This window comes from Heptranchias perlo, chromosome 45, assembly GCF_035084215.1.
Source record: "Heptranchias perlo isolate sHepPer1 chromosome 45, sHepPer1.hap1, whole genome shotgun sequence".
Taxonomy (NCBI): Eukaryota; Metazoa; Chordata; class Chondrichthyes; order Hexanchiformes; family Hexanchidae; genus Heptranchias; species Heptranchias perlo.
Window position 1 is genome coordinate 3,762,118 of NC_090369.1, and position 15,214 is coordinate 3,777,331.

Sequence of the window (15,214 nt, forward strand, 5' to 3'; positions counted from 1 at the left end):
TGTATAACACTGGGGTACAGTACTGGTGGGTCCAGGTCTCTCACTGTATAACACTGGGGTACAGTACTGGGGGGTCCAGGTCTGTCACTGTATAACACTGGGGTACAGTACTGGTGGGTCCGGGTCTGTCACTGTATAACACTGGGGTACAGTACTGGTGGGTCCAGGTCTGTCACTGTATAACACTGGGTACAGTACTGGTGGGTCCGGGTCTGTCACTGTATAACACTGGGGTACAGTACTGGGGTCCAGGTCTGTCACTGTATAACACTGGGGTACAGTACTGGTGGGTCCAGGTCTCTCACTGTATAACACTGGGGTACAGTACTGGGGGGTCCGGGTCTGTCACTGTATAACACTGGGGTACAGTACTGGGGGTCCAGGTCTGTCACTGTATAACACTGGGTACAGTACTGGTGGGTCCAGGTCTCTCACTGTATAACACTGGGGTACAGTACTGGGGGGTCGGGTCTGTCACTGTATAACACTGGGGTACAGTACTGGTGGGTCCAGGTCTGTCACTGTATACCACTGGGGTACAGTACTGGTGGGTCCGGGTCTGTCACTGTATAACACTGGGGTACAGTACTGGTGGGTCCGGTCTGTCACTGTATAACACTGGGGTACAGTACTGGGGGCCCAGGTCTCTCACTGTATAACACTGGGGTACAGTACTGGGGGGTCCGGGTCTCTCACTGTATAACACTGGGGTACAGTACTGGGGGGTCCGGGTCTCTCACTGTATAACACTGGGGTACAGTACTGGGGGGGTCCAGGTCTGTCAGAGAGGCCATTCAGCCCTTTGAGCCTGTTCCGGGGGACCGCGAGACGTGACTGCAGAAGGTGAAGGGAGGAGGTGGTGTGGGCGGTGCAGTGCACTCCTGATTGACTCAGTGCTGAGCAGCAGCGATGGAAACCTGCAGTGCAGAAGCTCCCGCACAGCGGAGGGGCCGAAACATTGGCTGCAAATTAACGCGACGGTAATTTCCCCGCGGGAGAGAGAGCTCCGCACAAAGCAGGCTGCAGCGAGGGAGTCTCCCGTTGCCCTGCTCTGCCCCTCGCCGTTTCCTGCGCCGGGCGTGAGCGAGGGGCAGCGTCGAATGCCGCCCCTCGGTAGCCCGTCCCGGAGGCAGGGCCACGTCCCGACCGGCCTCCATGAGGTTTGCTTTGTTTAAAGGCGCAGTCCTGAAAGGAGCCGGGTTTCCCTCGGAGGTCTGTGAGGAGCTGGCTAATCTCAGCCAGGGCTCGGGCCGGAGAGAGTGGGCGGCGGGGGAGGCTACATTTGGCCTCAGTTTGCCTCGATTGGAAAAGGAGGGGAGGGGCTCTTAAGAAATCAGCTCCAGTTCCTGATCGCTATCCTGCTGGCTTGTGCGAGCGCGAGTGTGCAAGTGCAAGTGTGCGAGAGTGTGAGCACTGACGTGAGGCGGGCCCAGTGTCGGCTTTGATTTCTCTGGCCCCCCTCCCCCCGGTCGAATAGCCCCCCCCCAAACGCTCCGGGGTTCACGCGCAGAGGGCGCCTGTGACTCTCTAACCCAGGGGAGAAAGCTATAGGGGCGGGGAGATCCCCAGCATCGAGCCTCAGACGTCGGCTGCGAGGGGAGGGGCTGGTCCCAGATCGACTTTCGGGACGACGGGAGCCGGGCGGTGAGGTTCCGGACGCTCGCTCTGCTCTCCCACCAACACCCCTTCACCGATTTTCTGTTTTAAAACACAATCTCCGAGGCCTTAAAAGCTGCTATAAGGTGACTGATGACTGGGCTGACAGGCCATCCGTTCACCCTCCTGCTTTAATGCTTCCAGTATCCTCCCTTAGAGGCAACTTTCTATCGATAATTCACCGTTTCTCTTTTACAAATCAAATCCGACAGCGAACTGGGCGTGGTTCCGTGTGTGTGTGTGTGTGTGTGTGTGTGGTGTGTGTACGTCTCTGTGTGTCTGTGTCTGTGTTTCTCTGTGTCTGTGCGTCTCTGTCTGTGTCTGTGTGTTTGTGTGTCTCTGTCTGTATCTGCCTGTGTCCCTGTGTGTCTGCCGTGTCCTCCGTGTGTCTCTGTGTCTGTGTGTGTGTCTTGTGTCTGCCTCTGTGCCTCTGTCTCTCTGTCTCTGTGTGTCTGCTTGTGTCTCTGTGTGTGTCTGTGTCTGCCTCTGTCTCTCTGTCTCTGTGTGTCTGTCTCTGTATCTCCGTGTCTGTGTGTCTGCCTGTGTCTCTCTCTGTCTCTGTCTCTGTGTCTGTGTGTCTGCCTGTGTGTCTGTCTGTCTCTGTCCCTGTGTGTGTCTTTCTCTGTGTCTGCCTGTGTCTCTGTCTGTCTCTGTCTGTGTGTCTGCCTGTGTCCCTGTCTGTCTCTGTGTGTGTGTGTTTGTTTGCCTGTGTCTCTGTCTGTCTCTGTCTCTGTCTGTGTGTCTGCCTGTGTCTCTGTCTCTGTGTGTGTCTCTGTGTGTGTGTCTGCCTGTCTCTGTGTGTGTCTCTGTCTGTGTGTCTGTCTGTGTCTCTGTCTGTCTCTGTCTCTGTGTGTGTGTCTGACTGTCTCTGTGTCTGTCTCTGTGTGTGTGTTTGTTTGCCTGTGTCTCTGTCTGTCTCTGTCTCTGTCTGTGTGTCTGTCTGTGTCTCTGTCTGTCTCTGTCTCTGTGTGTGTGTCTGACTGTCTCTGTGTCTGTCTCTGTGTGTGTGTTTGTTTGCCTGTGTCTCTGTCTGTCTCTGTCTCTGTGTGTGTCTCTGTCTGTGTGTCTGCCTGTGTCTGCCTGTCTCTGTGTGTGTCTCTGTCTGTGTGTCTGCCTGTGTCTCTGTCTGTCTCTGTGTCTCTGTCTGCCTGTCTCTGTGCCTGTATCTGTGTGTGTGAGAAGATGTGGCAGGGGCCGTGGTAAGCAGCGTTGAATTCGGCCGAGATACTATGCCGACCCCTCCGGCCCTCTCTCTCCCCCTCTCCTGAAGGCGCTGGCTCTCACCAGGGTGCGGTTCCGTGGGGGCCACTCTGGCGGGGCGGGGCTGAGAGTGTCAGCCGGCTATTCAACCATGATGGGGGGGCACAACAGCTGGCACTGATCTCGTCCTTGCTGCCACCAGACAGCCACACATCCTGGGCGAGGTCAGCGACCCGGATTAAGAACCCCGACTCTTCCACCTCACTCCCCCGGTGCCGGTACTGAGGGAGCGCCGCACTGTCGGAGGGGCCGTCTTTCGAGATGAGACGTTAAACCGAGGGCCCCCGTCTGCCCCTCTCAGGTGGGACGTAAAAGATCCCACGACTGCTGGAGAAGAGCGGGCGGGGAGGGGGCAGGGGGAGTTCTCCCCGGGGTCCTGGGGCCAATATTTATCCTCAACCAACATCACTAAAAAAAAAACCAGATGATCTGGTCATTTATCTCATCGCTGTTTGTGGGATCTTGCTGGTGCGCAAATCGGCTGAAGTATTTCCCACATTACAACAGTGACCGCACTCCAAAAAAAGTACCTCATTGGCTGTGAAACGCTTTGGGACGTCCTGAGGTGGTGAAAGGGCCGGAGAAATGGGAGGTTCTTTCGTTGGAACATAGGAACAGGGGGAGGCCATTCAGCCCCTCGAGCCTGTTCCGCCGTTCGGTGAGACCCATACGGCTGATCTGTGACCTGACTCCATCTCCCCGCCTTCGCCCCATATCCCTTAATACCCTTTGGTTAACAGAAATCTATCGATCTCAGATTTAAAATGAACGATCGAGTTCGCATCGACTGCCGTCTGCGAAAGAGAGTTCCAAACTTCTCCCACCCTTTGTGTGCAGAAGAGTTTCTAATCTCACTCCTGAGAGTCCTGGCCGTCTGCTCTCTATCCCATTTAGACTCTTATTATCCAAGGAGCACGTGCCTCCTTATTCTTCCGACAAAATGCGCCGTCTCACACTCGTCCATATTGAAATTCATTTGCCAATTACACGCCCATTCCGAAAGTTTATTAACGTCCTTCTTTCATTCCGACAGGGCCTTTCACGAGCTCAGGACGTCCCACAGTCTTTCACAGCCAGTGAAGTACTTTTCGAAGTGTGCTCACTGTCGTAATGTAGGAAACGCAGCAGCCAATTTGTGCACAGCAAGATCCCACAAACAGCGATGAGATAAAAGACCAGATCACCTTGTTTTTTTTTTAGTGAGGGATAAATATCGGCCCTGGACACCGGGGAGAACTCCCCCCTCCCACTCCCACCTCTGCTCTTCTTCCAGCAGTGCCCGTGGCAACTTTTACATCCACCGAAGAGGGCAGACGGTGGTGGAGGGGGGGGGGGGGTGGGGCGGGGGAGGCCCTCGTTTGACGTCTCATCCGAAAGACGGCATCTCCGACAGTGCGGCGCTCCCTCGGTGCTGCACTGGGGAGTGTCGGGGCCTGGATTACGGGGCCGGAGTGTCTGGAGTGGGGGCTCGAACCCTCGACCTTCTGACTCGGAGCTGAGAGTGAGACCCACCGAGCCTAGGGAGGAAGGGGGACTAAACAGACACGAGAGCGAATTCTAACCCCCCCACCCCCATCTCTTTTCTTCCCGTAGATCAGAGTTGACGCTGTCCCGCAGCCTCCCACAATGCAATGCTGTACGAGGTGGTGCCAGCGATGGAGGGCAGCCCAATACTACGAGACATGGTTTTCAGTCCCGACCTACAGTACATCTACTTGCTGACGGACCAGAAGGTACCTGCCCCCCCCCCCCCCGCCTCGGGCCTTCCCCTCTTCTCTCTGATTGTCGCCCGCCATCCGTTAACCGCGTCCGTTGCGGTCGCTCCTGAAGTAGGCCTCGTTTGAGGCCTACCTCTTCGAACCCGCCCCTCCCCCAGGAACTGGGGGCACGCACAAGATCCTCTAGCGGTTTAAGGCAGCGCTGGAGGTCCGGGGACTGTGCGGTAAGAATCCACCACCAAATCTCTTCGGTCGGACCAACATCAAGGCCGGGTTGGCCGTGCCCGAGGCCTGTTTGTGTTTCGAAGAGGTCACGCCCTCCACCACGTAATAACTGCCTGCGATTACCGACCATTTTCCCTGTCTGTGCAGTTAATTGTTACCTTCACTGTGCCAAGAAATGAGCTCGAGATTTCTCCCTCCCTCTCTCGCTCTCTCTCTCACTTTCCGTTTCTTTCTCTCCACGTCTCTGTGCATGCCTCGCTCTCCCTCTCTCCCTCTCTCTCTCACTTTCCCTCTTTCTCTGTCAGTTTCTCTCTTTTTTTTCTTTTTCTCCACTCTCTCCCTCCCTCCTCTCCCTCTCCCTCCCCTCCCTCTCCCCTCTCCCTCCCTCCCTTCTCCCCTCCCTCCCCCCTTCCCCTCCCTTCTCCCCTCTCCCTCCCCTCTCCCTCCCTCGCTACTCCCCTCTCCCTCCCCTCCCTTCTCCTTTCTCCTCCACTCTCCTCCCCTCTCCCTCCCCTCCCCTCCTCTCCTCCCCTCTCCCCCTCTCTCCCCTCTCCTCCACTCTCCTCTCCTCTCCTCCACTCCCTCATCTCCCACTCCCTCCCTTCCCCTCCCCTCACCTCCCCTCTTCTCCACTCTCCTCCCCTCCCCGCTCCTCCCCTCCCCTCTCTTTCTCTCTCTCTCTCTCTCTCTATCGTGCCCTGTGTCAGTTTCTCTCTCCTTTCTCTCTCTCTCCTCTCTCTCTCCCTCTCTCTCGATCGTGACTCTTCGACCTTAAACCTGCCATTCTGCACTGAAGTAGGGACATTAACCCACCCCTCTCCAGGAGGAGCTGAATTTCCTTTGTGTTTCCCGCTTGTCTGTTAAACTGGCCTGACCCCCTTAACAAGTGAAAACATCTTCTCTACGTCTACCCTATCAAACCCCTTTGTAATCTTAAAGACCTCTATCAGGTCCTCTGAATGGCCTCCTCCTGCTGCTAATGTAGCAGGTTCGAGGGACCGAATGGCCTCCTCCTGTTCCTAATGTGACAGGCTCGAGGGCTGAGCGGCCTCCTCCTGTTCCTAATGTGACAGGCTCAAGGGCTGAATGGCCTCCCCCTGTTCCTAATGTGACAGGCTCGAGGGGCTGAGCGGCCTCCTCCTGTTCCTAATGTGACAGGCTCGAGGGGCTGAATGGCCTCCTCCTGTTCCTAATGTAACAGGCTCGAGGGGGCTGAGCGGCCTCCTCCTGTTCCTAATGTGACAGGCTCGAGGGACTGAATGGCCTCCTCCTGTTCCTAATGTAACAGGCTCGAGGGGCTGAGCGGCCTCCTCCTGTTCCTAATGTGACAGGCTCGAGGGACTGAATGGCCTCCTCCTGTTCCTAATGTAACAGGCTCGAGGGGGCTGAGCGGCCTCCTCCTGTTCCTAATGTGACAGGCTCGAGGGGCTGAATGGCCTCCCCCTGTTCCTAATGTAACAGGCTCGAGGGGGCTGAGCGCCTCCCCCTGTTCCTAATGTAACAGGCTCGAGGGGCTGAGCGGCCTCCTCCTGTTCCTAATGTGACAGGCTCGAGGGGGCTGAGCGGCCTCCTCCTGTTCCAATGTAACAGGCTCGAGGGGGCTGAATGGCCTCCCCCTGTTCCTAATGTAACAGGCTCGAGGGGGCTGAATGGCCTCCCCCTGTTCCCAATGTAACAGGCTCGAGGGGCTGAGCGGCCTCCTCCTGTTCCTAAGTCCCCTTGTCTTTTTGTACTTCTTCTGATAAGCCATCTGAGCTCTTTGTTTCTTTCCCCTCCTTCCCTCCCTCTAGGTCGGGCGTGTTCCAGTGGAGAGCTGCAAACAGTATGAGACGTGTTCGAAGTGTCTCAGCTCTGGGGACCCACACTGCGGCTGGTGTGTTCTGCACAGTAGGTCAGCATCAACACCTGCAATAAGTACTGTGTCCAGCTCTGGGCACCGCACCTTCGGAAGGACATATTGGCCTTGGAGGGACTGCAGCGTAGGTTTACTAGAATGATCCCCGGACTCCAAGGGTTAATTTACGAGGAGAGATTACACAGACTAGGGGTGTATTCCCTGGAATCTAGAAGATTAAGGGTGATTTGATCGAAGTTTTCAAGATATTAAGGGGGACTGATAGAGAGAAACTATTTCCGCTGGTTGGGGATTCTAGGACGAGGGGACACAGTCTAAAAATTAGAGCCAGGACTCTCAGGAGTGAGATTAGAAACTCTTCTACACACAAAGGGTGGGAGAAGTTTGGAACTCTCTTTCGCAGACGGCAGTCGATGCCAACTCGATCGTTCATTTTAAATCTGAGATCGATAGATTTCTGTTAACCAAAGGGTATTAAGGGATATGGGGCGAAGGCGGGGAGATGGAGTCAGGTCACAGATCAGCCGTGGTCTCACCGAACGGCGGAACAGGCTCGAGGGCTGAATGGCCTCCTCCTGTTCCAATGTTCCAAAGAAAGAACCTCCATTTCTCCGGCCCCTTTCACCACCTCAGGACGTCCCAAAGCGTTTCACAGCCAATGAGGTACTTTTTTTTTGAAGTGTGCTCACTGTTGTAATGTGGGAAACGCGGCAGCCGATTTGCGCACAGCAAGATCCCACAAACAGAAAATGAGATAAATGACCAGATCGCCTTTTTTTTTAGTGATGTTGGTCGAGGGATAAATATCGGCCCCAGGACCCCGGGAGAACTCCCCCTCCCCCCTCCTGCTCTTCTTCCAATAGCGGCCGTGGGATCTTTTACGTCCCACCTGAGAGGGCAGACGGGGGCCTGGGTTTAATGTCTCATCCTAAAAGACGGCCCCTCCGACAGTGCGGCGCTCCCTCAGTACCGACCCTCCGACAGTGCGGCGCTCCCTCAGTACCGACCCTCCGACAGTGCGGCGCTCCCTCAGTACCGACCCTCCGACAGTGCGGCGCTCCCTCGGTACTGACCCTCCGACAGTGCGGCGCTCCCTCAGTACCGCCCCTCCCACAGTGCGGCGCTCCCTCAGTACCGGCACCGGGGGGAGTGTCGGGGCCTGGATTACGGGCTCGAGTCTCTGGAGCGGGGGGCTCGAACCCTCGACCCTCTGACTCTGAGAGTGAGACACACTGAACCACAGCTCGTGTTAAAAGTATATCCCCTGCGTGACGGTTTATTGTAGGTTCAAAGTATTTAAAGGGGCACTCTCTCCGTGGAGGAGAATGTTTGGGAAAGATCTTTCCCCTTTCGGGAGCAAGGAAGTCCCAGAAAAGGAGGCGTTTAGTTTTTGTCACTGTGACGTTACGCACGCATTGATCAGGGACACGTATCGATGTGGTCGGTGTTGGGTGTTTGTAAAGGAAGACATTTGACACACTTTGACCCACTTATGAAGACTGAGCCCCTTTAAAGTCCCTTGAAGATTCATTACTGAGACTCCCTGTCTAAATGTGAAATTGCTCATCACTCAAACCAACATCTTTGTCTCTCTTTCTGTGTTTGTATCTCTGGTTTTACAGGTTTGTGTTTCTCTCTGTCTCTGTGGGTTTCTTTATCCGTCTGTCTCCTTGTCTGTGGGTGTCTCTGTCTCCTCTCTCTCTCTCTCTCACTCTGTCCCCCTCCGTCTCTCTCTGTCTCTATCTATCTCCCTCTCTCGCACGCTCTCTATATCTTTCTCTCTCTCTCCCCCACCTCAATCCTATCTCTCCCTCTGTCTGCTCTCTCTCACTCTCTTTGTTTGTCAGTCCCCCTCTCTCTCTCTCTCTGTTTCTCTCTCTCTGTCTCACTCTGTTTCTTTCTCTCTGTCTGTCTCTCTCTCTCTCTGTCTGTCTCTCTCTCTCTGTCTGTCTCTCTCTCTCTGTCTGCCTCTCTCACTGTCCGCCTCTCTCTCTGTCAGTCTCTCTCTCTGTGTCTCTCTCTCCCTCTGCGTCCCTCTCTCCCTCTCTTTCTCTGCCTGTCTGTCTCTCCTCGCTCTGTCTGTCTTTCTCTCTCTCTGTCTCTCTCTCTCTCTGTCTCTCTGTGTGTGTCTCTCTTTCTCTGTCTTTCTGTCTCTGTCTCTCTCTCCCACCCTCTCTCTCCGTCTCTCTCCCTCTCTCTCTGTGTCTGTCTGTCTCTGTCTGTCTCTGTCTCTGTCTCTGTCTCTCTCTGTCTCTGTGTGTGTCTCTCTCTCTCTGTGTCTCTCTCTCTGTCTCTCTCTCTCTCTCCCACCCTCTCTCTCCGTCTCTCTCCACCCTCTCTCTCCGTCTCTCTCCCACCCTCTCTCTCCGTCTCTCTCCCACCCTCTCTCTCCGTCTCTCTCCCACCCTCTCTCTCCGTCTCTCTCCCACCCTCTCTCTCCGTCTCTCTCCACCCTCTCTCTCCGTCTCTCTCCCACCCTCTCTCTCTGTCTCTCTCCCCCCTCTCTCTCTGTCTGTCTCCCACCCTCTCTCTCTGTGTGTCTCTCTCTCTGTGTGTCTCTCTCTCTGTGTGTCTCTCTCTCTGTGTGTCTCTCTCTCTGTGTGTCTCTCTCTCTGTGTGTCTCTCTCTCTGTGTGTCTCTCTCTCTGTCTCTCTCTCTCTCTCTCTCTCCCACCCCTCTCTCCGTCTCTCTCCCACCCTCTCTCTCCGTCTCTCTCCCACCCTCTCTCTCCGTCTCTCTCCCACCCTCTCTCTCCGTCTCTCTCCCACCCTCTCTCTCCGTCTCTCTCCCACCCTCTCTCTCCGTCTCTCTCCCACCCTCTCTCTCTGTCTCTCTCCCCCCCTCTCTCTCTGTCTCTGTCTCCCACCCTCTCTCTCCGTCTCTCTCTCTGTGTGTCTCTCTCTCTGTGTGTCTCTCTCTCTGTCTCTCTCTCTCTGTCTCTCTCCCACCCCTCTCTCCGTCTCTCTCCCACCGTCTCTCTCCACCCTCTCTCTCCGTCTCTCTCCCACCCTCTCTCTCTGTCTCTCTCCCCCCCCTCTCTCTCTGTCTCTGTCTCCCACCCCTCTCTCTCCGTCTCTCTCTCTCCCTCTCTCACGAGACAGTGCCACCAGCGCTGGGGTGGAGTGAGGTGGTGAGGGGAGACGCACACTGGAGCAGGGTTGGAAAGTCAGGGGGCCTTCAAGCCGGGGACATTGGGCTGGAGACGAGTACACTGCTCGGGAGGAGGGAGGGAGAGAGAGAGAGAGAGAGAGCAGGGGCGGATTTGAGAGCGAGGACTAGGATTTTGAAACTGGGGAGGAGAGGAGGGATGGATGGACAGGACAAGATTCAGGAGAGGTGGAAATCGGAATGGCATTCCCCCCAGGCCGTCTACCCCACTCATTCATCTCCCTCTGCGTGAGGCAGTTAAACCCTAACTGTCTGTTCACCATCGCTAGTCAGTGCTCACCACTGTTATTAAATAAAGAACTGGCTTGAAAACACACCTCTGTAAAAGGGAATGCAGAATCAAAGCAGAGGTTTGCCTTGGTCGCTGTAAGCCATTTTTGACATACTTTAAACGGAGAGTCAACCTTTAATTTGGTGCAAAATGAGTCAGTGCCTTAAAAACCCCGTCTGCAATTCTTGAATCACTTTTTATCCAGGGTGGGATCAAAGAGCGCAGTTGTGGGTTATTGTCAGCTTGAGTCTCAGTGGGGCCTCACTCTCTTTCTCCCCCCCACCCCGCCCTCGGAGTCAGAAGGTCGAGGGTTCGAGCCCTCCCCTCTCCTCGCTCCAGAGACTCGAACCCCGTAATACGCTCCTCCCCCGGTGCCGGTACCGAGGGAGCGCCGCGCTCTCGGAGGGGGCCGTCTTTCGGGATGAGACGTCAAACCGAGGACCCCCCCGTCCGCCCTCTCAGGTGGGACGTAAAAGATCCAACGGCCGCTTGTTGGAAGCAGAGCAGGGGGGAGGGAGGAGGAGGTATCCCCGGTGTCTCACGGCCAATATTTATGTTCTTCACAACATTCCCGTCATGAGAAGGCAGGCACGCATGCCTCTCTGTTAAATAAAGAACAAACTTTCATTTCTAAAGCCCCTTTCACCACCTCAGGACGTCCCAAAGCTCCTCACAGCCAAAGAAGTACTTTTTTTTTTGAAGTGAATCACTGTTGTAATGTGGGAAACGCGGCAGCCGATTTGCGCACAGCAAGATCCCACAAACAGCGATGAGATAAATGACCCAGATCATCTGTTGGGGGAATAAATACTGGCTCGGGACAGCCCCCCTTTCTCCTGCTCTTCTTCCGATGACGGCCGCGGGTTTGACGTTCCACCGGAGAGGTGCAGACGGGGTCTCATCCCCGAAAGACGGCCCCCTCCGACAGTGCGGCGCTCCCTCAGTACCGGCACCGGGCGGGGGGGTGGCCGGGCCTGGAGTCTCTGGAGTGAGAGGGGGGGGGCGCTCGAACCCACGACCGTCTGCCTCCGAGGCGATAGCGAGGCCCCACCGAGCCAGAGAAGGCCCCGTATTCGTCCGTCTCATCTTTGGCACAAGGCTTGAGAGTCCAGCGTATGTTCCAGGCGTCACGCTGTTTTCTTTTTTAAAAAGAGATTGTTTTCGCCTGAGTCCAACCGCAGCACAAAATTTACAAGTGGCTGCAGCTGCCGTCTGGAGAGCCCAGCTGTTAGCAAGTTGTTCCAATTGGCTGGACCGGCCCATTTGGCCATAATCAGAGCAGGCCGAACTCTGCCGGACTGCACGCGGGCAATGCCACGGGGGGTTGGCCGGCCCCCTGTTTAAAAGCCTCCCCCCTCCTCCGGGATCTTTTACGTCCACCTGAGCGGGCAGACCTCGGTTTAAAGTCTCATCCCGAGGGGGGCGGGGCCTCCGACAGCGCGGCGTTCCCTGACCGGCGGGCGGGGGGGGGGGGGAGTGTCGGGCCTAGATTACAGGGCTCGAACGGTTCTGCCGTTCAGCTGCCTGTCACTTTAAGGCCGTTGCCACGGCGCTCCCAGCGGGGAAGCGGGCTGGAGAGATCCCGAAGTCAATCCGGGGGGCCGATGCTTCTGTTGCTGCTGGAAGTGCTACCAGATTGACAGCTGCGTGACTCGCACTTGTTATCTCACGAGGTTATCTCGAGGTCAAGAGGAAAATGAGCGGGCATCGCCTGCGCCTCTCTCTCCCCAACGCTCGTCCGGTCCGTGGAATCGTACAGCGCCGAAGGCGGCCGTTCGGCCCATCGGGCCCGTGCTGGCCCTTTGAAAGAGCTGTCCAATTAGTCCCACACTCCCCCCTGCTCTTTCCCCCCCCACCCCCCCCGTAGCCCTGCGATTTTCTCCCCTTCAAGTCTACATCCGATTCCCCTTTCGAAAGTTATTATTGAATCTGCTTCCACCGCCCTTTCAGGCAGCGAATTCCAGATCAGAACAACTCGCTGCGTCAAAAAAACATTCCTCGTCTCCCCCCCTCTGGTTCTTTTCCCGATTATCTTAAATCTGTGCGTCCTCTGGTCACCGACCCTCCTGCCCACTGGGAACGGATTTACTCGATCAAAACACCTCATAATTTTGAACGCCTCGATTAAATCTCCCCTTAACCTTCTCTGCTCCGAGGAGAACAACCCCACTCTCTCCGGTCTCTCCACGTTAACCGAAGCCCCTCATCCCTGGAACCGTTCTGGTCAATCTCCCCTTAGCCTCTGCTCCAAGGGGAAAAGCCTCTAGTCTGAGTTTGTTTTTTGGCGTGTGTGCAGCTGTAAATTTTGTGCTGCGGCGGAACTGAGGCAGAAAACGATCTCTTTACAAAGTGGCATGAGGCGGGACGTGACGGCCAGAAGGCTCACCGCACTCGAGACTGGTAACTCTACAGCCTTCTGTGGCTTCGTGGGGTCTCCCTCTCTCCTTTCAGTCTGAAGGCCCTGAGTTCGAGCCCTCACTCCAGAGACCCCAGCCCCGTAATCCAGGCCCGACACTCCCCCCTCCCCCGCCCGATGCCGGTACTGAGGGAGCGCCGCACCGTCGGAGGGGCCGTCTTTCAGGATGAGACGTCAAACTGAGGCCCCCCCCCTCGTCTGCCCCCTCTCGGGTGGGTGTAAAAGATCCCACGGCCGCTATCAGAAGAAGGGCAGGGGGAGGGTGCCCTGGGGCCGACATTAACCCCTCAACCAACACCACTTAAAAAAAAAACAGATGATCTGGTCATTTATCACGTTGCTGTTTGTGGGATCTTGCTGTGCGCAAATTGGCTGCTGCGTTTCCCACATCACAACAGTGAGCGCACTTCAAAAAAAAAGTATTTCATTGGCTGTGAAACGCTTTGGGACGTCCTGAGGTGGTGAAAGGGGCCGGAGAAAGGCAAGTTGCTTCTGTCTTAATTTGAATTACCTGATAACCTGAATTTTTCCGAGCACTGACTCCCCACTTTGACGCTGCTCGAATTATTTTTTAATGCAAAGAAAGGATTTTGAATCGAGGGGACTACCCGATGACCTAGATATAGACACGGAAAATGCCGTGAGGCATTCAGCAGGTCAGACAGCATCTCCGGTGAGCGAGACAGAGTTATGGCTCATACCAATGACTTTTCATCGCACCTGCGTCCAGGTATCTTTAGACAGACCAGTAATAAATGATACCTCTCTTGCTTTACTGAGAGACCAGCTGCAGTGAGAGACCCTGCCGTAGAGTTGGACAGAGCCTTGATCATCTGGAGACACTGCGTTCAGTCCTGGGCACCGCACCTCAGGCAGGGGATATTAGCCTTGGAGGGGGGGTGCAGGGCAGATTCACCAGAACGACACCGGGGCTGAAGGGGTTAAATTACGAGGACAGGTTGCACAGACTAGTCTTGTATTCCCTCGAGTGTAAAAGATTAAGGGATGATCTAATCGAGGGGTTTAAGATGATTAAAGGATTCGATAGGGTCGAGAGAGAGAGAGAAACTATTTCCTCCGGTGGGGGGAGTCCAGAACAAGGGGGGGCAGAACCTTAAAATTAGAGCCAGGGGTGATGTCGGGAAGCATTTCCTCACACAAAGTGGGGGGGGGGGGGGGGGCAAATCTGGAACTCCCTCCCCCCCAGAAAAGGCTGTTGGGCGCTGGGGGTGGGTTGGAGCTTCCAAGACTGGGTTGGATAGATTTTTGTTGGGTGTCGAGGGACGTGGAACGAAGACGGGAAAATGGAGTGAGGCCGTGATCTAATTGAATGGCAGAGCAGGCCCGAGGGGCTGAACGGCCCTCCCACTGTCCCGATCCCACCCAACTCCGGTAAATACGCGTTTTAAATTATTTACTCGAAGGGCGTACGAGTGCAGCTCTGATAGATTGCGGCCCGGTGACCCAGTCCATTACGCAGGTCAGTCGTTTGGCTCAGAAGGAATTTCTGTTGCTGTCGAAGGGGTGGGGAGGTCGGGGAGAGCAAAAATACAAGTCGAGACGAGCTCCCTCATCTTCCCCCAACCTTCCCGCGAACCTCTCCGATGGGTTAATTCACCGGGGACAGCTCCAGTCACAACAGTGTTTATATTGTTGATGAACCAGCCCTCGAGTTACAGCACTGCCTCTCCCTCACCATCACCGTGACCAATGGGTTCGGGGGGGGGAGGAAAATTATTGACCATTTGTCTTGTGCGTCAGGCGGGGTTCGCTGCGACTGGACGGCTGGTTTGTTTTTTTAATTCAGTCTGAGCCCGGCTGTAAATATTACAGAGATGTCAGGGGCTTGTGACAAGCCCTGCAGGGGGGCTGATGAACGGCTCCCAGCCCGATGAGTGAGTGACTTCTCAATCCAGCACTCGGCGTGGAGAATGTTGGCCGGGCTCGGTTTAAATCGCGGCAGGGAGGGGTGGGGGGGCGGGCGGGTTTAACCCCTCGGCTGCTTCCCCAATCGCAGCGCAGAAGGAGGCCGTTCGGCCCGTCATGCCTGTGCCGGCTGTTTTTAATCGGAGCTGTCTGGCACTCTGTCTGTATCTGGCTCTCTGTGTCTGGTGCCCTGTGTCTGGTGCCCTGTGTCTGGTGCCCTGTGTCTGGTGCCCTGTGTCTGGTGCCCTGTGTCTGGTGCCCTGTGTCTGGCGCTCTGGCGCTCTGTGTCTGGTGCCCTGGCGCCCTGTGTCTGGTGCCCTGTGTCTGGTGCCCTGTGTCTGGTGCCCTGTGTCTGGCGCCCTGTGTCTGGCGCTCTATGTCTGACGCCCTGTGTCTGGTGCCCTGTGTCTGGCGCTCTGGTGCCCTGTGTCTGGTGCCCTGTGTCTGGTGCCCTGTGTCTGGTGCCCTGTGTCTGGTGCCCTGTGTCTGGTGCCCTGTGTCTGGTGCCCTGTGTCTGGCGCCCTGTGTCTGGCGCCCTGTGTCTGGCGCCCTGTGTCTGGCGCCCTGTGTCTGGCGCCCTGTGTCTGGCGCCCTGTGTCTGGCGCCCTGTGTCTGGCGCCCTGTGTCTGGCGCCCTGTGTCTGGCGCCCTGTGTCTGGCGCCCTGTGTCTGGCGCCCTGTGTCTGGCGCCCTGTGTCTGGCGCCCTGTGTCTGGCGCCC

General features: G+C 56.1%; 1 protein-coding gene across 1 annotated transcript in view; it reads left to right on the top strand.

Annotated features, from left to right (window-relative positions):
* LOC137306843 (plexin A3-like) overlaps positions 1–15,214 on the top strand; it is a gene marked incomplete at its 3' end in the record, with an annotated part of 143,370 nt that overhangs the window by 22,736 nt on the left and 105,420 nt on the right. Inside the window, exons 2-3 of the mRNA XM_067976241.1 lie at positions 4,534–4,649; positions 6,650–6,750. Coding sequence (XP_067832342.1) covers positions 4,534–4,649; positions 6,650–6,750 — 217 coding nt within the window. The remainder of the gene's footprint in view (positions 1–4,533; positions 4,650–6,649; positions 6,751–15,214) is intronic.